Here is a 23,629-nt window from a genome sequence, read left to right as displayed (position 1 = left end):
CCCGCTGAACAACCCGCTGAACAACCCGCTGAAGAACCTGCTGAAGAACCCGCTGAAGAACCTGCCGAAATTGGGGTCACTGAACAGTTGGAGGAAAACTGCTTCCGCATCCAAGTCTCCGCGAAACATTTGATCCTCGCCTCGTCAGTCTTCAAGAAAATACTAACTGGTGGATGGAAAGAAAGCATTACCTATCTACAAAAAGGCTCGGTTGAAATCACTGCGGATGGCTGGGATGTCGACGCGCTCTTAATTATACTTCGCATTATACATTGTCAGTCACATCAAATACCGCGTAAACTGACGCTTGAGATGCTCGCGAAAGTTGCTGTTTTGGCCGACTACTACGACTGCAGGGAGGCTATAGTCCTTTTCGCACATACATGGATAAACGCTCTGGACGATATTATTCACACAACATATTCTAGGGACTTGATTCTCTGGTTATGGGTTGCCTGGTATTTCCACCTCCCCGCCAACTTCAAAGAAGCGACCTCAAGTGCCATGTCTCTAAGTAACGGCTGGATTGGTAATCTCGGACTCCCAATTCCCGAGGAAATCATTAGTATGGGCGCTTAAGTCCTCAGATACGCTTGACTACTAATTGAAAGCAGGATCGATGAATGATAAAAGACAGCGCGCGATCGCTGGCCTAATTTTACGACTTGAGAAAACGCGCGATGAACTCCAAAATGGCAGTAAAGGGTGTGGCTTCGAATGCAGCTCAATCATGTATGGGGCACTGATAAAAGAAATGCATTTCAACGCTCTGCTCTCGCTGAGGCCTGTAGCTCCTTTCTCTGATTTGAGCTACAGATCCCTCGTACAGAAAGTGTTATCGTTCAGATCGCCGGTATGGTACGGTCCAGCGTCGTATTATTCCAGTTACCGACACAATTGTGTTCATTCCACATTCAAATTGCTTTTTGGCATGTTGGAAGATCCCATTGAAGGCCATGACGTGAGTGATTCTATCAATGTGTAGTTAAGGAACTGCCGACCTTTAGCTTGTCGTTCATACTTTGTCGCCTACCGAAACAAGGGTCTTCTTATCCAGCCAGTCGCTGGTTGATGTAGTAGAGATATTTGCAAATCCGATAATGGAGACGAAAGCGACTTATACTAATGCTACTTGGTATTATTACGGAGCCCTTGTTTTTGGTCTTCTCGCTAGACAATGAAAGTTAGTTTCCTTCAGATGACAAGAGCCAGAGCTGGACAAACCAAAGATTCCCCAAACTCAGCAACATACGTATCTTCAGTTTCACTCCACCGCTGTCCATCTGGCCCTGCAGTCGTATAGGTCATCGCGACATCGGAATCGACCTATACCATTCGCTCTTCGTCGCCAGGAACAATGAGTATGTTTTTGGGGTATATATCTCGGTGGTGAACGTGAGCAGCGCGTATCTGCTTCATGCCCTCTATTGCTTGGTGATAACAGGCCTCAGAATAGTTCTCGCAATTCAAACTTTCGGCATTTAAAAGCTATTCAAGTAGTATTGCTCTAGGGTGATATTCTCGTGCGCGAAATGTTGAGAAGCTGGGTAGAACGCGGTAGGGTCGACTCGATCAACGTGGCCGTAGAAGTATGGGACAAATCCCCGCTCGCAGACACTATGTTCCCGAAATTTCATATAGGCGTTTAGTCCGCAGCGGAGCCGATTAAGGTCTCGACCATTCTCGGCAAATTTTGGATCCGTTGTCGTGGAACTAAGTCGTCAGTAACGAACAAAACCCTAGTAGCTGAGGCTACTTACAAGTTTCAGAGCGTGTTTCCGCCCTTCAATTTCTATTTCAAACTCCGAAGGCGCATCAGAACGATCTATTTCTCTAACAATCCGTAGATTGGCAGGGACAACGTCCAGCGAGCCGTGATCGCTGGGGCGCATCATCGTTTGAAGAAGAGTTCATTGAGGTGCGGTCGGCTTCAGCGAGCTGCCTGGCTCTCTGATGACGAATAAATTAACGTGAGGGTCCAGAACGAGCGGAATAGCGGAAGAACTATCTGGCCGCTATCTACCCCGCATCTTCTGGCCAGGATCTCAACCACGGATCCTTGAAAACGAAAGCAATGACATTGAAGGCTAGAGGAAAGCACACCTTGACATGGTACTCCAAACTCGCTCCATTACCTTTCCTCTAATCCAATTAGAGCTATTCCAGAGCCAAATATCTCCACATCCACCTTTTGGTGCTATGATTTATCATCCATTCAGGGCCTGGCTCCCCCTTTAATCTGTAATCATGCAACCCTTTCATTTACTGGGGCATGACCTTTGACCGGGTATGGTTTACGGCCCCACACTCGGGCCACTTGAAAGAGGATTCATACATGTCTCGCTTACATTAGACTGAACGTACTCGCGGGTAGGTGTCACGGGTTGTACTCCCGGGCGCACTTGATGATTATTCGGTGCCCTATTGTTCAAGCATATGAGATCATAGTAGACGGGCCGCAAAATTTTCAGCTATGGGGCTATCAGACGGCTCGAGATATCTTCCCTAGCTCACATACACTAAGTGGCTTCCGCCCGATTTGCGCAGTATCTTGTGCGAATCCAACCGCCTCTACGGCTTCTACAAGCTCCAAAATAGATGGCACTTTTTACAGAGCATGTTGCCTGGACTACCCCCACCCCTATGAAGTACTTTTCATTAAACTGGCGATTGGTAAGACCCGGCTTCTGTGAAGATAGTGGCGTAACATCGTTGCACTTTATCCCCTGGTTGCATAATGCCATTATTGGGCGGAATCCATGACTTATTGTCGGTTCGAACATTCGAGTTTAACTGCCTGTGCGCCGTGTGGAGGTGTGAATGACAAAATTGATTGGACTCCTCTAGAGACTCAGAAACAACTTTATCAGGCCTTCCGATTGGCCTTCCTCTCTAGCTACGATCCTTGACCATGCGGAATTATTTAAAGATACCCGAACGGATGGTATTATGGTGTAGTGAGTGCTCCATTAGGGTTTTATTACAATTCTTGTATTCTTACTGTATTATATAAGAATTCAATATATCTCATATAAAAAAATTACAAAACATCTAAGAAAGATATATAGTATTTTTTCTTCTTTATATAATCTGTGTATGAAGTTAGAACTTCTCAAACACTGTATTGGCTGAGATATCCTAGAATGAAAAAGGTATCTTTTATATGGGATAGCAGGGTGGCCTGACTGAGGGGCCCGCTCGACTGTTGGTCACGTTAGCTTAGATCCTGTTTGCTTCGTTGATCATCGCTGTATCTTTACTACTTCAGGTATCCAATACGACAGGAAGATGCGTGACTTGTGATATCTTGTGCATTAGTAGGTCTCGATGCCATCCTTGGTGGAGAAGAGGCCCCTCACATATGAGATTGTATTACCATATAATCGTCACAGCCTACGTACTCCGAGGTCTTTTCACTCCATATTCCCAGCAACGCTGTATTAATGCTAAGTACGCCACGAATCAAACCTTCGATAAGATGGTGGAACAGGACGAATGGGGATGGGAAGAGGTACACCGTAGATGTAAGCATACATGTATTATTACCTTCCAGCGCGGAAAACCGACCAAATTTGCATGAACCAGTGTACACTAATTCCATCACATGCGATACCTCCGGATCGGTGTAGTAGGTAACGATATTATACAAAGAGCGCAAAGCATCGTTGGTAATCTTATGCTCTTTCATTCGCGGACAATAAAAAGTTGTCAAAGCCAAGAATTAAACTGTAACAGTACAATAATAGCGCCCACATAAAGCTAGCCACCATTACTGATAAACTGCAAACGTAATCAGAAACCATGCAAGACTACCTGCTGTTTAGCATAGTATCTGCTACTCTCCCCAATGAAGCTTACCCTTTCTGCTCAACTGGCCACTTATTTTGATCGAGAGAAACCTGCTCCACGTCCCGTTTTTTCCACCAATTGATCCCGCAAACTCTCCATCTCAGCCCGCATGGATGCATTTGTGTCGTCACATAGTTGGCTTCTTTCGAAATCAATCAAATAAGCCGTATCTGATCGAACAATAAAATTGTATCTGTTGACATCGCCATGAAGGATCCCGACATCATGTAGACGTCCCAGTACGGACTGACATAGCGATAGATCCCCAATGTTCGCTTCACGCCCTTCGAGCTTCTCAAGTATGAAACCGATTACGCGACCATGCTCGTGGACGTGGCCGAGAAACCAGGGAGCAAGACCAGTATTCTGCAGAATTTTGTATGTAGAAGTTTCCTGGGCTAAACGAGGTATTTCCCACTCGAAACGTGCAACTTTCGCAATGACAGTTTTAGGCGATCCACCGCTCCCGTAAGTTGCTTCGTATGTGGTAGCCGTAAGCTGCCTTAGCCTTCTTAGCTCAAGACAGTCAACACGCGAAGGATGCCAGACGTCTACTATGCCGATAAGAGTTCGTATCTGTCGATCAATGAGGATCTGACCGCTAGAGGGATCCCGACTAATGTACGCAACGTTCCAGGTGTCACCCCCAGGAAGATCAGGCAATGAACTGAGAGGCGTAGAAAGTGCTGAACGTTCGAATGTACCGGTGGGAATTATCAAATATCTAACCATGTTTTGCACCAATATGCGGTACTCACTTTCATCCTTACTTGATACCTCCATTGAAAGTACCATGGGAGAGTGGTGATTCGAACTCATCTGAGTAAGTATTGATAGCTACTTGCGTCCGCGAGGAAGCAAGCGCAAGACAAGGACTGCTTTTCAAATGAAGTACTGTGAAGAACACAAATTATGCGTGCTGGCAAGGATTGACCAGCACTTCAGGGATACTTATATGTTGTGACGGTAACTACTCCAACAGTGAGAAGACGCGTAATCGTCCGGTGAACACTAGTGGACTGTGACGCATACATGCATATTATACCAAACGAGCAATCTACTCACGGCTGAATGAAGGGTGGCAGGGGCGTCGCTTACTTTGGCGGTGTGTTATACGAACACTGTGCTAAAGCGTATGCATAAATAGATGCCTGGAGACTCGTGCCTAAGAGTTACAGAAACATCCACTCTGAGCTTTTTCTATTGTTGCTTCCCAGGTCAACTAGAGCCGATCATATCTCCGTTACTTGCACCTGGAGTCTTGCGATATTTGTTTGCCTCTCGCATAAATTTCGTATCACGGTAAGTCCGCATACACGGATAAATTTAACTTGAATGCTGACGTTCTATAGGTCAACGCAATGTGCACTTCCTACTACATACAATATACCTGCGGGTGCAGGAAAGAGATGGAGTTCGTCCAATGCGACGGTCGTCAAGGGTCCAACGTGAAGTGCAAACCCATTAAGAAGGAGTTTGGCAAAAATTCAACAAATTACTGCAAAGGCCACCTCGTCAATCCGGACGCCCCGAAGAAGTATTTTTCAGACGAGGACTTGCAGGAGTGAAGAGCTGTTATGGCACACAACTGTCTACCGAGAAACAATATCTGCAGAACTCGCGCCATCTCCATGGAAGGGCACTACCTAAGGTAGAGCGGTTGCTGGACAATTTGGGTTTGCGAAGGCTTGTCTGACGCTATAGCTGATATTATATCCGCGTGAAACGTAGCATTTGCTTGTCTCACAGACTCTTCTTTATCCACGCATCTATTCGGCATAAAACAGCACTAGATAGATTTCACCTGACCTGCTGGATCAGAAGGCTAATCAAGACGAATCAATCACCCTGTTGAGGTGCCATATACATTATGCATATTTCTTACTATTGAAAGACATGATCACATCCCTTCTCTTAAAGTAGCCTCTACGTCTAACGAACTCAGAGAAACTAGCGTTATCAGAACCCCTTCCGCGCGACTTCCAGATGTTCTGAGCCTCTTGGCAGGCTTTGAAGTGATCCAAAAACTCGTCATGCGAGTATACTTTGTCTCTCATCGCACAGGCTCCGGATTCGACCCTTGAAGACCTCAGAGCTTTCTCCAAAGCGACCTGGCAGCCACTACAGGAGATACCTCTCTGAACGACGCCACTTTTATAATCGAAATAAGGTAAGGATGTGGTTACCATATAAGGAAGTAGTACTGTTTTCTTTGAGCGTTTAACTCGCGTCTCATCGACCTCGTCGTTCAGGTAGATTGCGCTGATCGATTCGCTTAGTACGATTTCAGTTCTTCTTTTTCGTACCGTCTCATCCATTGAGTATGTTCCAGGTAAAGTCCTCACTGTAGGCATCAGACTGCAAACGCCTCCCAAACGCTGCTTGATGCGATGCTTAACATCGGAGAGAACCAAGACGCAAGGAAGACCATCTGCCCGAATGCAGGAGAAACAGCACCTTCTAAATGACGGAAGAAAGATAAAACCGCCAAAGGCACCACAGAAGTGACATTTCATGGTACATAGGACATCGAACAAGTCTGAGAGTCGAAACCATGTCGCGATATTGGTCCTTAAAGTGATACACAGCGCCTCAAGAGCATGGTTGACAATCACTTTGTAAAAACGAATGGCACTGACGGCCTGTCGAGCACGGCGATTGACTTGGCGAAATCGAAACAAAGACCATATGTCAAGGAGGAGGCATATCTGGTGAATAGTCTCAAGCGGCAAGATTTCAAGTTTTCCCAAAGATGAATAAGTAGTATGGATATCTTCAGTCAGCGAGGTGCGTACCAGCCTATGATCCTCAGGATTTGTCCTGATGACCGCTAGGTCAAAGTCACGACGATGATAAGATGTGGTACGGATTATATTCGATACCAACACATCATCAGCTTCAAATGAACGCGTTGTTGCCTCGCCTAAATCCATTCCAGAACGCTGGTTGGCATGTAGTATATATTCGCAATTGCCCAGTATAGGACGGCGTAGCAAAATATTGAGTCTTGAGACTTTCTGTAGGCGAATAAACTTGATTTGATGAGCAATTGTCGAGTTCAGGCAAGACTATCCAGGGGCTGGCCATGAACAGCAAGTAATCTGGTACTGAAGTAGTGGCTTCAAGGCACGTGACCTAAGGAACAATGATATTCCGGGTCCGACAAACGAGAATTAACCTCGAATCGAAACAACTCCCCTCAGCTCAGAACGAATTCTTGGAATTTCTCGTTAAAGAGAAGCTTAATTGATCTAAAACCTGGTTCAATCTATTAACCGTGCTTCTGGCTATCGCCCAATACCCAGAAGTTATGGTTGGTGGGACTACTTGGCCAGTGTTGGGGATCCAGCCCCTGAACCACCTCGAGCATGCCACGCAAATCATAGCCGAGGCCACAGCACTGCTGGAGCTTGACAACACCAAAACGCGCCAAATTACCAGCCCAATCCCTGGAAGCCTTTCTGAATAGCGTGATCACACTAGCTAAGAAAACCCGAGGGCAACCTTCGGCACAGGAGACCTTGGGGAAACTAAACAGCTTGCAGCCGATCGCAGAGGACATCACCCTCATTAAGAATGCTGTCAACAATGTACTCGCGTCGCCCGCTCCCATGCCACCCAATGCAGCCACCCGAATCGCTTCCTGGGCGGATGTAGTCCGCTCGGGCACGCCCTCGTACCCGTCCACGCCGAATAGCAGAGCCTCCACAACCGCAAGCGCCAATGATAGGGAAACCGTAGTGAAACTCGATGCAAATTCCGCGGCCGTTCTCCGCAAGATATCGCCGGAGGACCTCCGCAAACGAGTGAACGATGCCTTGGGATCACGGATAAACCTGCTTGGGAAAGCCCCACGCGTCATAGCAGCAAAGCAGCTGAAAAGCGGCGATGTAGTACTCCATACCGCAACCACGGCAGAGGCAGACACACTGAAGAGCACCGAAGAGGAATGGGTCAAGGTCCTTGGGACAACTGCACGAGTGATCAAGCCCACGTACGGAGTACTCGTACACGGAGTCCGTACCAGCAAAGAATCAATTGATACTGACAATCAACAGAGAGCCATCGAGAAGATTGAGTCCGAGAACGCAGTACTCCACGAAGGAGCGAAGGTAACTCATGTAGGATGGCTGATCAAGGAAGGGAGAAGGAAACCAACTTCCTCCCTTATTGTGGAATTCACCACTAAATATCATGCGAACCGAGTCATCCGGGAAGGGCTGGTGTTGAACGCAATCCACCACGACTGTGTCCTCTATGACCGGTCGTGTAGACTCAAGCAGTGCTATCGCTGCCATGAATACGGCCACATCGGACCTCAGTGCGACGCCAAAGAACGATGCGGATATTGCGCGGGAAAGCATAATACCAAGGAATGCATGGTGAAGGAAGCGGAACCCAAGCCGGCACCGTGCTGTGTGCTATGTAAGGGCCAGCACACGGCATGGAGCAACGCCTGTCCAAGGAGACGAAAGGAGCTGGCAAGAATCGAGCAGGCTCGACAGACTCGGCCGGTCTTCTACTACGAAACAGACGATTCTGGGAGGGCTGCTGTAGGAGTCCCTTCAGGACAGAGAGCCTCGACGCGGCCGTCGAGTCCGACTGGAACACAGCCCGACAGCAACGCCTCGGGGAATCCACAACGGAGCGTGATTTCCAACCAACCGCTCTCATACGACCTGAGGAAAAGTGTACAGCCATCCACTCGGGCAGTAGGAGAGGAATGGCAGACGGCACATAAGAGACGGCGCACCCTTACACGCCGAGCCCTTGCTGAAAGCTCTGCGAACACTAGGAGAGAGAGGGTAACGCAGTCAGACAAAGCGGCTCCAGGGGAAAACATACAGCCCATCTCGAATTTCTTTCAAGCCACGCCGCCAAACCAACAATGAGCAGACAATCCACACTATCAATACTCCAGTATAACGTCAGGAAGTCACGAGATCAGGTGATGGCGGCCCTGTTGAGAGACAGGAAGACCATCAACTACGATGTGTTAGCGATACAAGAACCCTGGAGAAACCCCTTCATGAACACTACCCACCACCCCATTCCACAACATTTCGAATTGGCGTACTACGACCATAAGGAAACGCGCGTCTGCTTCTTTGTGAACAAGAGGATCGAAGCCAGACGCTGGTCAGTCACACACCATACTCCCGACTTGAGCACACTACAGTTACGCTGGGGCGAAGAAGAGAACGAAGAGATCGTCATCCACAACGTGTACAAACCTGTCCCTTCTCTGGAACCAGAAAACAGTACCCTCCCGGTGCTCCGGACGGTGATGGAGCGATGGCGGCATGCAGAGCAGATCGTCGTGGGAGACTTCAACTTGCATCATCCATACTGGGGTGGCTTGATGGCGCAAAGAGCAGATCCTGAGGCAGAGGAAACACTGCGACTGATTGAGGACTACGACTTAGGCCTCCTCTACGAAACAGGAACCGTCACCTTCCGAGCCCGAGACTCAGAATCGACAATCGATCTCACGCTAGCCACGCCTAGACTTCAGGACAGTCTCATCCGGTGCCTCCCACAACACGACCTGGATCATGATTCGGACCACATCCCTCTAGAGACAGTATTGGCAAAGCCAACCCGCGGGCGTACATTCCCGGAGAAGTGGAACTGGGAGCTTACCGACCAAGAACGGCTCCACCGCGTCCTGATACAGAATCTGCCCGAATTGACGACGTTGATCACAGAGCATGACATCGATAACGCTACTCAGGCTATAGTCAGTGCCATCCTAATAGCAGTCAATGAGTCCACTCCCAAAACGCGAGCAAGTCCGCGCTCGATACCAGGGTGGACAAAAGAATGCAAAGAGGCGCAGCAGCTCGCCCGACGCCTGAGACGGAGGTACCAACGCGAACGAACGCCTGAGGCCTGGGAGGCATACCGCCGCGCAAGGAACCACAAAGCCAGACTCATCAGGAAAACCCTGAGAGATTACCACCGGAAGAGGGTCAAAGAGGCGACGGGTTCTCTAGACAGCCTGTGGAAGATAACAAGATGGGCCCGTAGCAGAGAGCCACGAACCACACTGATACCACCACTCCAACGTCCGGATGGAGGATTGGAGACAGACGCAACTAATAAGCTGGAGATGTTCAAACAAGCCTTCTTCCCGCCACCCCCTGATGTTGACCTGACTGACATCGAAGGCTACGAATACCCACACCCAATACAACTACCACCGATCACTTTGAGGGAGGTGACGGAAGCGATCCGACGTATGCCGGGTAAAAAGGCGCCGGGAAAGGACACTATCCCAAGCCACCTGCTACACCGCATTTCATTATATATCGCGAAGCCCCTCCAGGACCTCTACAATGCGTGCCTCCGGCTGCACTACTGTCCCCAACACTTTCGAGAATCTGTCACCGTGACGCTCAGGAAACCCGGGAAGAGCGACTACGGGCAACTGAAGGCATACCGACCGGTAGCGCTCCTGAACACGCTAGGCAAGGTAATGGAGTCAATTCTGGCGAAACGTTTGGGTTATGTGGTCGAGAAGCACAATCTGTTACCCGAACAGCACATGGGAGGACGGAGAGGCGTGTCGACGGAGCAGGCCGTCCACGTTCTCCTAGAGAGAATACACACGACCTGGAAATTGACGCCATCCCATGTCGCCAGTGTCCTGTTCCTCGACGTTTCAGGAGCGTTCGATCATGTATCACACATGCGGCTGCTTCATAACCTACGGAAACGGAGAATCGATCGGGACACCGTGGCATGGATCGCAAGCTTCCTCGGCAACAGGACAACCACTATACGGATGGGGGATATAGAGTCCGAACCGTACACAGTGGCCGTCGGAATCCCACAAGGCTCACCACTCTCACCCATACTCTATCTCTTTTACAACGCGGACCTCTTGGAGGCCGCGGCTGACAGCGATATACGCACATCGGGATGGATCGACGATATCTACTTCTTCACAAGGAGCACTTCAACGGAACAGAACTGTAAAAATCTAGAACGGGCACACCGGAGAGCCGAAGAATGGGCAAGAACCCATGGGTCGAGATTCTCTCCTGCGAAATACCAGCTCATGCACTTCACCCTTGCTAGGACAAAATTCAACGTGACGCAAACCATGACAGTCGCTGGAGCAGAGATTAAGCCCGCCAAGACAGCCACGTACCTGGGTATCACGCTTGACCCTGCGCTCCGATGGGAGGACCAGGTCAAGCAGGTCGAAAGGAAAGCAACGCCCTTTCTCAAACCCCTCAACACGCTAGCCGGAAGCACTTGGGGTGCAGGCCTAATACAGCTACGCCGAATCTACCAATCGGTAATCATTCCAGCACTCCTCTACGGATGCTCAGCATGGCACGCGCTCAAGCCTGACGGCGAGCATCAACAGACACGCCTACGGAGTCTTAATAAAATCCACACCCGAGCAATGTTGGCCATTGCTGGCGCGTATAGAACAACAGCAACGGCAGCACTAAACATAGAAACATATCAACTGCCAATACAATGGCTGTTGGAAAAACAGATGCTGGAGACACTGCTACGGATTGCAACAGCAGAGCCAGAGATCATATACGGAACGTACGCGGTGGTGAGGCAATATGACGGGGACGTATTCGGCCGGACTGGCGCTGCTGGGAGTGGAGCCCACTACAGAGAATCGACGAGCTCGCCATCCGGAGACTGGGGCAGGTGAACTTTGGGAACCTGGAATGTATCCAGCCATATATCACGGCACCATACTGGACACCACCAGACGTGACCATCGATGAGAGCGCGGAACAAGCAATAGCAGAGCACGATATCATCGCTGCTCACAGCCAGACGGCGGTAGCGGTGTATACAGACGGGAGCGGGATCAACGGCAAAGTAGGAGCCGCCGCGGCATGCCCGCAGTACCTGGACGCGCGGGCGACCTACATGGGCGAACAATCAGAAACCACAGTGTATGCGGCGGAACTGCAAGGGATCTTCCTCATCATCATTAGGCATCGGATTTGTCGGGCGGTGGTATTCACCGACAACCAGGCAGCCCTGCGGGCCATACAGAACCCGGGGCGGCGGTCTGGACAGTATCTCGTAGAGGTGGTCATAGCGGCTCTAGATAAAGCACGGGAAGATGGACTCACCATATCCTTTCGATGGATACCGTCACATTGCGGCGTCGAAGGCAACGAGCTAGCCGACAAAGCAGCAAAGGAAGCCACAGGTTGGCGACAGGTTCGTGGACACCGTGGCAGGGTGAAGGAAGTGATGACCACAGCGACAGCGCCAAGGCCGGTCCAACAGAGACTCCTTCGTTCGGCAGTAGAGACCAGAATCCGGCAGGCAGCAAATAGCCAGTGGGAGCAAGACTGGCAAACAAGCCCGCATGGTCGGGCAGTGTATGAGCTGACGCCAGGCCCAACGAAGCAGGTCCTGAGGATACACCGGGGCCTTCCTCGACCCCTTAGTACAGTGACCGTACAGATGCGCACTGGAAAGATAGGGCTCCGATACTATCTTTATCAACGAGGGGTACCGGATATCCAAGACGGTGACTGCCATTGCGGAAGGGCCACCCAGACCGTGCGGCACGTTCTTCTCGCTTGCCCACTTTTCAGAGACCTGCGCCAACAGTATCTGACGAAGCCAGGTGGAGGATTCGAAGGAGGAGGAGATGTGAAGACGATATTAAAGTCGCCCAAGCTTGCGGTACGGGCGGCCAAATTCATGCTGCAAACAGGGCTCCTTGGGCAATTTGGAGCTGTACGGCAGGACAAAATAGATGAGGCAGAGCACTGAGGTCAATGGGTACATAGAAGCCAAAGAGGACTTGGGGAACCCCTGGGCAGACGTCCGAGTGGAGCCAAGCCCTCAGTCAAGCGAATCATTAGAGGTGTAGATAGTTATTACTAATCGCTCTCACCGCCCTTAAGCGGTGGGTCGATTCCCGCATAGCCATCGACTATGATAGGCTGGGACGGCGAATGAAACGAAACTGCAACTGAACGTATCACTGGGGTCAGCCACTCGCTACTGGCTGGCGGGCTCCAAAAGACGTAATAGCGCACGTGACACGAATGCAAGGCGGGGTTCGAATTGTCTATGGTGGAAGTCACGTGGACGCTATGTACAAATCAAGGGGCAAGAGATATGATCCGCAACAACTTCCCCTGATAAACACCATTCACCACGTTTGACACGCTTATACCGTCCGACCCAGATGCCGTCCGCTTTTTTCCAGGAACATGAGCCCTTTTTCGAGTTTAAGTCATATACTGAAAATGAGGACTTCCTTGTTGAGGGGAAGCCAGAGCCCAGCAGCCGTTCCCAAACCTTGATCGTTCGTCTTGCAAACCTCAGCTGGTGGGTCAAGGTGACTCTCAGAGGCGAAACCCTCCGTGTAACGGAGAGGCAGGCCACCGAGCAGGTCGGAAAGCAAAAGACCTTAAAACGACAGAGGCGCAAAGAGTACCAGGACTTCATCAGCCTTATCGATTTCAGATCTCTTCCACTTCTCGATGACACAGTCAGTGAGGTGATATTAGAAGAATCAAGCGATCGATCTGATGCCACAGTGAAAATACGTGGAACGGCGGAACTCGCCGTTAGTCCATTTGCAAACCTCTCCAGGAAACTGAAATACACTGTCCGGGAAGATCCGTCGAGAGTCATTTATCCTCTACGTGATGAATTTCCTTCTCTTAGGACGTTCGAAGTCACCGAGTTACTTGAGCAAACGGAGATCACAGACGGTGTTTTCCGCGTTATCGGAGCGCATGACAAGACGCCATACATTCTTAAGGTTGTCAATCGGCCCTTTTACCAGCCGCATGACACAGAAGTCATTCGCACCGAGCTCAGAAATTTAATATATTTCCAAGGAAAACCGAACATTGTCCAACCAGCTGGTATTGCGGTGTTCCCCAATCCTTATGCGACGTCAGATGTGACAGAACAGCCTTTGGTTATATTTGGCATTCTCCAGGTATTCTACTCTGGTGGTTCTTTACAAAACCTATTCGATGAGGGTCACCTGCATGAACATCCATGGGGACGTTGGACTACGCAAATTGCTGCTGCAGTTAACTGCTTGCATGAGGCAGGGAAAACTCACATGGATATCAAGCCATCAAATGTCGTTATTGACGAAAACGGAAACGCGGTGCTGATTGATATCAGCGGCGTTGGCGGAATCACTCATGAATGGCGCGCCCCTGAGATCCGAGACGAGATATCACCCGGTAATCTCTCATTTGAGGTGCGGCGGCTGAACGACACATGGGCATACGGGAAGCTTTTGTCGGAAATCGTATCGCATGGAGGAAGCAGTCCGTTTTCAGAAGCATTGGATCAGGTTGTTGCTTGCCTTACAAGGGAAGATACAGTGGCCCGCATGACTCTTTCCGAAGCCATTTCACGCCTAAGGACTTCTGGTATTGATAGAACATGCAGTATATACAAGAAGCACAAATACAGTCATGGCAATGGCAGAATATAATCTTCCGCTGTTGCCATAACCGATGCCCATGATCGGCTCAATAGTCATCCCAATCAATATCGTCTTCATCGAATCCACCATCCGTTCTGAGGCCTATGTTCGTAAGCGGGAAGCCAGCAATCGAGATGAACGGTTGTATCACATACCGGGACCCTCCCTCTTAAGGTTTGGTTTCTGGTCGCATCCACTTATGCCACAGTACGGAGTGCCGCTTGTGGAAGCGTCTTCGGTAGTCCCACTGGCGCATACTTTCTTTTTGGATTTCGCATCTTTGCATGGTTTTTTGAGTGATTTGTGGTAGTGACCACAATTATGCACCCTAACTCTGAAGCTGCACATTGCAATAGGCAATAGTAGATGGGTTCCGACAGTACTCCAGGTCAAACACAATTGCTATCATGATCAGGTCTAGGCGGAAGGACCACCAGCTAAGTACAACCTTCCCCGCCCCTTTCCCCTCACTCCAGTGGTGAATATGCAGGCTTATCACACCCCATGACCCTCGCTGCAGCACAGAGACGCGGGGTGACGACCTGGACCAACTACTTGCGTACCCCACTCATTGCATTGTCTGATGTACCGCTCGTTTTCAGCATACTAAGAAAGGAGTAGGTAGACAGATGATTACAGGAACACCACGATGAATTGATGAGTAGGCAGAACAGTATTGGTTGACCTCGCAAAATGAGATACTTATAGGTCTCCAACTTACGTGCATTCCCAGAATTTCCTCGATGGTCACACCGGAATGTCGGAAGTGGGCCTCTGCACTGGCCTCTCTCGCAGACATCCATGGGGGTGGGATTGGAGGATGTTGCTTTTTTGAGAATGGGATTCGACGGTACTGGGTAGAGCGATGAAGGGTCAAAGCGCTGAAGCGGCTGAAGTCCTAGATTAGTGACAGTTCAGCGCTGAACTCTATCCACGCCAAGCACATTACGCCCCCATAGCTGAAAGATACGCCATGCAAAATAACGTTTTAGTTTGCCGTCCAGCCACGTAGTCTACCTCCCGTGACCTAGGTCAGGTAATATAAGGATTAAATTTCCCTCTCCGCTACGGAACAGTGTTTTCTTGCATGGTGACACCAAGTGCATGAGGACCATGGCCCTATCACCTCGCAGGCAAAACGTAGTCAGTCTGATACTCGCCCAAGGATCTCCTTCCCCTGTTGCGGTGACGCGGCAGACAATAATTGAGCAGGCAAGCGAGATATTCGGGAAGCAGCTTCTACAAGCATGGAATCGTCAGAGAACCCCCCCGAGGTTGAAGAAAAAATTTCTGGAAACTCGTGCTTTAGGTTCAAGTTCGACTTCAAGAATCTTCCTGGACCATGGAGGATTCCAAGCTTGGCTTGCCTATTTTCTTGCAACAGAAGGCAAGGCTCATTTTAAGGGCCGTCACGACAGACTGTCTGTGCTCACCGCATTCACGAGGCTGACGTCAGATGAGCAAGCGAACGTCGCCAGGAGGTTAGCGGATGTACGGACACACCATACCGTTAGCAGCGCCATTGAGAAGATCTCGCAGATATTCGCAAAACAAGGGAGGTTTTTGAATTAAAAGATCTTTGCTCTTCACTAACGGTGTGAACAGGAATCCCGCTTCTCCCAGTTTCCCAGGTCCACGCAGTACCCAGCTCAACCGGGATAACTTCGCCAAAAGACGGACTGGCCGATTCCCTCCCAATTGCCGACAATGGTTCCTTGCAACATATCATTCTCGAAGAGGCTTCAGTCGAAGGTCTTGCGGATGTTTTTGGCCCTTACCTATGTGGCGCAATAAGAAGGGACACAGTTGATAACGGAGCATCACTCAAAGCTGCCGTTACTATGGACTTCCCTTTTGATGGATTGGTAGATTGCCTCATGAGCTTGGCTATCCACCAGAATAAAGTCGAATACCTGGCGTTCGCCCTGTTCAACGTACATGTGGAATCAGAGGGCCGGGTTCGTTACGTGATGTTGAACGAAGGGGCCAAGTTGATACCCAACCCAGAAATGACGTTGAAAGGGGCACGAGATGACGCGATTCTTCGTATACTCGGCGTGGAGATTTACGAGGCGATCAAAACCAGTCGTATGCGCAAGAAGGAGCTAGAAGAGGGCAATCTCGTGACGGAATGCGTATCCATGATATTTACGGACAGATCAGATGAAGGAGCTGTGATCAATTTGTCCTTAGGACTGAAAGGTGGCGCTCAAATACAGAACAAGTTATATACATAGAATGTGAACATGCAGAGAAACTATTCTTCCTTAACATTGCCTCCGACGAAGTACAGCTCAATACCAGGAGGTAGCTTTATTTGACCGGTAAGCTTGGGGTGTACAATCCCCTCTCCTTTGTTTTCGTAGTATGTAAGTGCCTGACATCCTACCCAGTATACCCATTGATTCTTGCCTTCAACCCACTTAATCTTATTGGGAGGAATCGAGGAAACGTCGATGCTGGGGTCGAGGTCCTGGGGTTCAAACGGCTGAGTCGCGTTAGCACCGTCACTCCATGATTATAAAACGGCTTACCATCAAGAAATATTATCGCCTTGGTTGAAAGGACTTCGTGAACCGGCCAGGCTCTGGAGGGAAAAAAAGGTGTTTGTGCGAAACGCAGGAAGGGCTGGCTCGTCCCAGAAAATGCAGTCTTTGCCACGAAATAGCGAAGCAAGATCCCTAAGACGGTTGTGTTTCGGAAGGCATATCGACAAAATGAGTTCTTCACTTCATCGTCGCAAACCGTTCAACATGAAGTTTATAACACTGGCGGGGTAAGCGGTTGAAGTCGGCGCGTCATGTGACTACAGATCATTGAATTGGGCACCAACTCCAAAACAGAACGGGGTCCAACTAGAATAGACGCAAGAAGTCGATATCTGACTGAAGTAAAAGGAAAGATAGTATTTTTTTAATTAGAACCGAGAGAATTTGCTGATGATATACTGAACCAAATACTTTTTTCTCCCATTCTACATATCGGTCCTCCCCTCCTCTCTTCCCTGTCGTCCTTTTGACCCCGCCCCCAACCAACTTGAAACCACACTCGGAGAAGAACCATCCGAACGACCAATGATGTGTCGCTAGGCCTCTGCGCTTGACATTGAGAGGTAATCTTACATCTGGCTTTTCAGAAAGCGCATTCTTATTCTCCTCCAGGTAAGATAGTATTTTATTTTGCGTTTGCAAAGTGTTTGGCTTCATTGTAGTATCACAATCCTTTCCGATCTGTACGCGGCAAGTGTGCTTAACACCGATCTAGGCCATGCATCGTCTAAAGCCACTGAGAGCGAAGGGAGATGATCAACATATCTATAGTGTGCGTGACGCGCCTGTAGGCCAAATGTCATGTCAGGTCTACGAAGTGCGAAGACATAAATACTCCCGGCTCATCTCCTCGAGGTCTGATACAACATTTTCCAGCTCATGGCTCTGAAAACTCTCTTTGATATATTATGCCCAGTTGAAGTCATTCTCCGAGACACTCCCTCATTGGTTGAAGACTTCTCTACAACGAGAGCAAGCTGTGGATAAGGTCCGTCCGGATTCATTTGTGCCTTGGGACATAGACCTGGAATTACCAGCTCCTACACTTCAACAAGCCAGGAACCCCTACAGGGAAGCCAGTCCAATCTAGTACCAGGATCTAACACCATACTTGGCGCCTCTGAAAGTTCGGCCGACTTCCAACATCGACGAGGGCGACAAGGTCAAGCCTCTCTACTCCTGCAATACCACGCCACCTCTGCCACCTCCCAACATTAATTCAAGTAAGTGGTATCGCCTTCATGCGCCCTTCATACTCGTCTATGTCATTCTTGGGTGTTTAATCTAATGACTTGTTCCATTACCAGGGCTTGCTTAATGCTCAATAGCGGATATTGTTTATCCAAGGCGCGCCCATTGAATCTTCAATTCCCCCTATTGCCGGTCACCATTAGCTGGTCTGGATTATCTCAGTCTCTGCGCCCGTATCATAACTCTCAGTGTTTCTTTGATATACAATGAACGCCATCAACGGTGGCTACCCCGGCCCTTCCCAGATGTCTCCCATAGATGTCATCTTTCCCGGTTTCAGTATGGTCTCGACCACCGCACACCAACTGCTTGCCGGTAACCTGGACAGCTACACCCGACTCTTTTGTATTTTCGTTGTGTTTGTCCTCGTCACCCGCTACGGAGTCAACTATGTGTGGGGGATAGTGAGAACTTATTTCAGTTCGTATGTCTGCTCTTATGATGGGATGATTCTGACAGTCTAAGTCTCCACTATCTATGTCTCATACTACGACGAAGCATACGACATGCTAGTTGACTGGATCGCTGACCAACCGTTTGTCCACAATGCTCATTCATTGATCGCTCGAGTGAGATCCACGCAGTGGACAAACGGTCGCCATTCAACAAAGAAAAAGCCTCTGGCTTTTTCTCCTTGGGATGGATCATTTCATTTTTGGTATAGGGGGCATTTGCTCATACTTCACTGCGCTGTCAAAGAGCATCGAGAGGATCTCCGTATCTCCTCAATTGGTCTTAATGCCAACATCCTGAAAGATCTGATCGAAGAGTGCCGAGAAAAGTATCTCAAGGAGGCACAGAGGAAGATCTCGGTCTTCGAGCACCGGGAAGGGGAGTGGAAGAAAGCCAAACTGAGACCAGTTCGACCTATCTCCACGGTTATCATGGACGAGGAGGTAAAGGATGACATTTTGAGAGATGTGGACGAGTTTCTGGACCAAGACATGCAAGACTGGTACGCAGAACGCGGTATTCCGTACAAGCGAGGCTACCTTCTTTTCGGCCCCCCCGGGACTGGAAAATCCAGCTTCAGTCTATCGCTCGCGGGAAAGCATGAACTGGACATCTATACGCTTCAATTATCGAATATTTCGGACAGCACGCTAATGAGGCTTTTTGCCGAACTTCCACCGCGTTGTATTGTTCTCTTAGAGGACGTGGATACCGCTGGGGTAGGGCGTCGGGGCAGTGTCGACACAGACCAAGATGGCAATTCACAATCTGCAGTCACTCTATCCGGCCTACTGAATGTGCTTGATGGTGTCTCGTCTCAAGAGGGCCGGATACTCATCATGACCACGAATCATATCGACCATCTGGACGAAGCCCTGGTTCGGCCTGGCCGATCAGACAAGAAAGTCAATTTCAAACTCGCCGATCAGAACATGTCCACTCAGCTCTTCCGCACGGTTTTCAAGCAGTTGCCGAACAAAAAGCAATGCAACGAGAGATATGACGACGAAACGATCGAGGGGCTTGCTCGTGAGTTTGCCAGCAAAGTACCCGAGCAAGTATTCAGCCCGGCAGAGGTTTTATCATTTCTTCTGGAGCGGAAGAAGTCACCCTATGACGCGGTTTCTGGTATAGAGAGCTGGGTGGCGAAAGCAAAGGATTGAGTGGTTAATGGGAAGATGTAGGCGGCAGGTGACAAGTGAAATATGAGAATCACAGGGAAGAGTTGGATCAAATCATGTTGAGGGAATGTCCGTCTGATAGCGCTAATCAATTACTTTTCCTGGGGGCTTTTTTTCATCGCGTATCCTGGGGCTGCTATATTTTGCAGCCAATGCGTGCCATGTTGTCTCTTGAGGTTTCGGGTAATGCGAGGCCTATCTCGTCAGCGGATAATTGTTGAATAGTGACGACACCTACCAGTTGCTCCCGTGATAGAGGCCATTGGCTGTCAGAATTGAAAAACACTATTTGGCCGTTGTGTCTGAGCCGTATCATCATGAAGACATCGGCATCACACTCCCGACAATATTCGAAGGACTTCCGGAGAAGACTGTTTCTTCGACGAGTCTGTTGCTGGCGTATTGATCTGAGGCCGTTGGAGCGGCGTCTGCTGATGAGATTTCGTTTCGCTGCCATTGTGCAAGGGCCAGGGACCATTTACCCAACTCTAATCCATGAGGAGATGGCAGGTTTAAATAACCATGGGTTGACACCGGGGCGATCCATGGTCCAGAATTGAACGCGAGGAAAGACCACGACGAGTCGAGGGGGTGTTATGGGTGCGATGAGCGTTGGTAAGGGCCGTTAATATTCGTTGCGACGTGATGAGAAGGTTACCCTTTCCGCTGAAGATGTAGACCGGGCGCTGAATGGAGGCGGATATCTTTCTCGGTTGGCGGTGCATTTTCGAGGTCGCTGGCCAGGGTCGATGAAGTCTCGCTGCATGAAACTTCGCTCGACGGATAGGAGCCATGCTTTCTTGATAATGGGAAGGGGGACTGCGGGAGTCGGACCTGATAGTATCCCTCATGAAACTTGGTGGCCTAAAGCGGGGCAGATAGTACAGTCCATATGTCCAATCGATCAGTATATCGGCTCGCGGGGGGTGCGATTAACCCATACCGGAGGTGCGATACCCAAGACCTGCGTGATGTCGGCTGACAGGGACTGATAGTAACAAGTTGTCTCAAGACTCGTTCTGGCGCTGCCCGGCTCCCGCCTCTCACTTTGCCGATGGTGGCATCAAATTCTGAACTCGGAACTTGCTCTTTTCCTGGAGCACTTGTGGGAAATTCGCAAGAAACCGCCTGCTAGTCTGGCTTTGATCTTTGGATGCAGGGAGGTTGCGCTGCTGAAGGTAACTCTTTCTTCCGCCAAACCATGCGGAAGCGCTGAAGCTCGCTAGTGCCAACCTAACCGAAAAAGGCTTAGTCCTTATCTACCGGGAGATCTCCATGGGCTTTCCACCATCCATGCTGCGGCGACCACGTAGGTCTCACATCCTGACATGTATCCAATCTCAGAATGGATTCTTCATCAATAAAACTAAAGGTCGGCACGCCGTAGTCTATTGGCATCTTGACTTTCGTCTAATTCTAGAGGCACGACCTACCTTAATACTTACCTAGAAACTCTTGGGTCTAATGATTTGAGTTACCGGCAGGGCAGCCTGTTCACTTGTCCTTCACTGAACTTCAGCGCCGAGGACGTTGTCCTCAGCCTCCTGTAGTATAAAAAGGTCTGCTCTTCACGACTTGTCTACCCCTACCTCCCATCCTTTTCTCCGCTACACACATTGTCTATCCTTCATAGCAGAATGGACATTGTAGCCATCTATGCGATTGCCGCTGGCGGCATTTTTGTTGCATTCTTCTTTATCCAGACTTTGTCTAGCGTTACAAGCTGGGCAGATTTCTTTCATATCTTTGTATCTCGACACCTGACGCTCCCTTTCGTCATTCGAAGGCATCGTCTCTGTGGCCCATGGACTAGAGCCAGCGCGCTACTGCATCTGACATATCTGGCAGTCAATCTCTTACTTATTTGCTTTAAAATAGACTCTTTGACCGGGGCTGGCCGCCGGGCTGGAGAGTTGGCCCTTGTCAACTTGGTGTTCCCTTTGTCTGCCATTCATCTGAGCTACCTGGCTGATCTTCTAGGTATCACGTGGAACTCTTGTCGCAAGATACATCGTGCTACCGGCTGGATGACTGTTTCTCTGCTATCATTTCATATGATAGTGGCACTTCAGACACAGGGCTTTACATTCCCACTTCGGGAAGTACGAAACCTTTTTACCCTACTTGTACGTATAGCCTCGGGTATTCAATCCTCCACCTCAAGTGAACTGACGTGCAACAGGCCGCAATTTCACTGGGCCTGCTTGTCCTGCTTTCTCTCCCATCGGTTCGACGGTTGTCTTACGAGATCTTCCTCCGAGCACATCAAATTTTCGCTGGGCTCTTTGTCTATGGCACTTGGCAACACCTTCCCTCCCACAGCCATGCCTCAGAAATATATCTCTTGGTTGCTTTGGGTGTTTGTGGACTGACTCTACTCTCGCAGAGTATAGTTTTCCTATATAGAAACGGCCTGTTCTCGGGCCGCGGCACTCCCAGGGCCATCGTCTCATTTAGTGTGAGCAAGGCAGAGGAAGATATTGTGGTGAACGCTGTCCATGTCCGTGTCCTCTTACCTCAACCTGTGAGAGTGGAAGCCGGTCAATATATCAATCTCTGGATGCCGTCGGTCAGTCTATGTTCGTGGATGCAGACACATCCATTCACCGTCATATCGTGGTCCAAAGGCAAGCAGGACACCATGGAGCTCCTGGTGAAGGCACGCAGAGGCTTAACTGCGGATCTTGCCCGTTACGCACCCACTGACGAGCAGAGAGAGGGGAGCTCCATTTTCTTTTTGGCCCTGATCACTGGCCCTCATGGAGTGAGTGAAGAAGTTGGTCACTACGAAACTATATTATTGCTTGCCAGCGGATGTGGGGTCGCCGGGGCCATACCATACCTGAAGAAAGCGATCTACGGTTACAATACTTGCACCTCTCAGATCCGCCGGCTGCATCTAGTGTGGCAGGTAGAATCAATCGACGAGATGAGCGCAGCCCTGACCCTACTGAATCGCCTTTTGAAGGATGATATCGTGGATGGAGGCTATGTGGGTACTGCGTCAACGCGGGAAAATCCGTCTGAGGCTGATCATATCCATGGGTCTAGATACTCCACATCTCTATTTACGTTAGGGACGGCCTTGGCCATAAGAAGTTCCTATTGGGGGACCACGAACGAGTCTATCTATACCAGGGATTACCAGATTACCAAAACATAATTTCTCTCGAAGCCAGCGGTAACCAGATCGAAAGACTGCCGAACATGTGGGACGAGGAAGGCCGGATGCTGGTCATGGGTAAGGTGTTCCGATTCCCCATGTGGAGTACTGGCTAACTATCCTGGCTAGTCTCGGCAACGGACGAGCTTCGGGATTGCATACGGGGAGTAGTACGAGAATACCTCCACAAGGGAGTAAAGCTTTCCGAGTTGGAGTACCAGCCCAGCGATTGAGAAGTCGGTGATAATGCGGGAAATCATGGTTGGAGAGCATAGCGAACTGAAATCATAACCATAGAAATTACGGAGACATCGGGTAGAAGTGAAGAGAAGGTCATGGAATCGAGAAACTGGACGGTTATTTTTGTTTTCCATACGTATTCTGAGGTATCGCTGTATTATTGTGTCCCCTCTGATCTGCAAGGAACTGCTGGCGTGCGTGGAGCAGGTGGGGTTGACGCAATTTATTCAAATTTCCGGTCCAGGGCCACGATTTCAGACCAAGGCCATCGATTCTTGTCGCAGGACGCTCCTTTCTTTGATCATTTTGACCACCTTCACAGTCCTTTCTGGCGGCCGATTTTGGCTCCCTTTCCCTATAGATAGTCGCTACCCCCCTTCTCTCTTTCTGCCATGTTTTCACTCTTCCTCCTTCCTCTTCTCTTCCGCCCTTCCTTCTAACCTTTTTGCCGACCGGACAACCTCACACGCGATCATTTTCC

At 49.6% G+C, this 23,629-nt stretch overlaps 9 protein-coding genes across 9 annotated transcripts in view; 5 read left to right on the top strand and 4 right to left on the bottom strand.

Moving 5' to 3' along the window:
* The window catches only part of BDQ94DRAFT_118060 (BTB/POZ domain-containing protein), a 2,469-nt gene extending 756 nt beyond the window's left edge, over positions 1-1,713 (top strand). The window contains exons 1-2 of the mRNA XM_026763712.1: positions 1-565; positions 615-1,713. The exon at positions 1-565 is cut by the window's left edge and continues 756 nt beyond it. Coding sequence (XP_026620304.1) covers positions 1-565; positions 615-985 — 936 coding nt within the window. The 3' untranslated portion in view covers positions 986-1,713. The remainder of the gene's footprint in view (positions 566-614) is intronic.
* On the bottom strand, positions 1,129-1,895 carry BDQ94DRAFT_163748 (uncharacterized protein; the record flags this gene model as incomplete). The annotated part of the gene is made up of 5 exons (XM_026769807.1): positions 1,129-1,170; positions 1,225-1,275; positions 1,333-1,488; positions 1,578-1,682; positions 1,761-1,895. 5 exons carry the CDS (start codon positions 1,893-1,895, stop codon positions 1,129-1,131), a joined length of 489 nt encoding a protein of 162 aa, XP_026620303.1.
* Positions 1,896-3,747: 1,852 nt separating this feature from the next.
* Positions 3,748-4,758, bottom strand: BDQ94DRAFT_154179 (uncharacterized protein). The gene has a single exon (XM_026768266.1). It carries the CDS (start codon positions 4,666-4,668, stop codon positions 3,880-3,882), a length of 789 nt encoding a protein of 262 aa, XP_026620302.1. The 5' UTR covers positions 4,669-4,758; the 3' UTR covers positions 3,748-3,879.
* An 853-nt stretch (positions 4,759-5,611) lies between these two features.
* On the bottom strand, positions 5,612-6,926 carry BDQ94DRAFT_154178 (F-box protein). Its single transcript, XM_026768265.1, has one exon. The coding sequence runs from the start codon at positions 6,780-6,782 to the stop codon at positions 5,718-5,720; it is 1,065 nt and encodes a 354-aa protein (XP_026620301.1). The 5' UTR covers positions 6,783-6,926; the 3' UTR covers positions 5,612-5,717.
* A 6,070-nt stretch (positions 6,927-12,996) lies between these two features.
* BDQ94DRAFT_154173 (protein kinase) lies at positions 12,997-14,702 on the top strand. The gene is made up of 2 exons (XM_026768264.1): positions 12,997-14,413; positions 14,467-14,702. Exon 1 carries the CDS (start codon positions 13,043-13,045, stop codon positions 14,318-14,320), a length of 1,278 nt encoding a protein of 425 aa, XP_026620300.1. The 5' UTR covers positions 12,997-13,042; the 3' UTR covers positions 14,321-14,413; positions 14,467-14,702.
* A 669-nt stretch (positions 14,703-15,371) lies between these two features.
* Positions 15,372-16,814, top strand: BDQ94DRAFT_117972 (uncharacterized protein). Its single transcript, XM_026763711.1, has 2 exons — positions 15,372-15,864; positions 15,917-16,814. Exons 1-2 carry the CDS (start codon positions 15,801-15,803, stop codon positions 16,546-16,548), a joined length of 696 nt encoding a protein of 231 aa, XP_026620299.1. The 5' UTR covers positions 15,372-15,800; the 3' UTR covers positions 16,549-16,814.
* A 1,503-nt stretch (positions 16,815-18,317) lies between these two features.
* Positions 18,318-19,727, top strand: BDQ94DRAFT_163741 (BCS1 and AAA domain-containing protein; the record flags this gene model as incomplete). Its single annotated transcript, XM_026769806.1, has 3 exons — positions 18,318-18,531; positions 18,577-18,680; positions 18,729-19,727. 3 exons carry the CDS (start codon positions 18,318-18,320, stop codon positions 19,725-19,727), a joined length of 1,317 nt encoding a protein of 438 aa, XP_026620298.1.
* Positions 19,728-19,829: 102 nt separating this feature from the next.
* BDQ94DRAFT_163740 (uncharacterized protein) lies at positions 19,830-20,202 on the bottom strand (the record flags this gene model as incomplete). The annotated part of the gene is made up of 2 exons (XM_026769805.1): positions 19,830-19,940; positions 19,984-20,202. The coding sequence occupies 2 exons, from the start codon at positions 20,200-20,202 to the stop codon at positions 19,830-19,832; spliced, it is 330 nt and encodes a 109-aa protein (XP_026620297.1).
* An 858-nt stretch (positions 20,203-21,060) lies between these two features.
* On the top strand, positions 21,061-23,397 carry BDQ94DRAFT_154154 (NADPH oxidase family protein). The gene is made up of 6 exons (XM_026768263.1): positions 21,061-21,167; positions 21,230-21,304; positions 21,624-21,871; positions 21,928-22,737; positions 22,797-22,986; positions 23,038-23,397. Exons 3-6 carry the CDS (start codon positions 21,773-21,775, stop codon positions 23,139-23,141), a joined length of 1,203 nt encoding a protein of 400 aa, XP_026620296.1. The 5' UTR covers positions 21,061-21,167; positions 21,230-21,304; positions 21,624-21,772; the 3' UTR covers positions 23,142-23,397.
* The last annotated feature ends 232 nt before the right edge of the window (positions 23,398-23,629 follow it).

The sequence above is a fragment of the Aspergillus welwitschiae genome (genome assembly GCF_003344945.1).
Source record: "Aspergillus welwitschiae strain CBS 139.54b unplaced genomic scaffold BDQ94scaffold_63, whole genome shotgun sequence".
Taxonomy (NCBI): Eukaryota; Fungi; Ascomycota; class Eurotiomycetes; order Eurotiales; family Aspergillaceae; genus Aspergillus; species Aspergillus welwitschiae.
The sequence above is the reverse complement of the archived record's forward strand: the minus strand, read 5'-3'. Positions and strand labels throughout refer to the sequence as shown.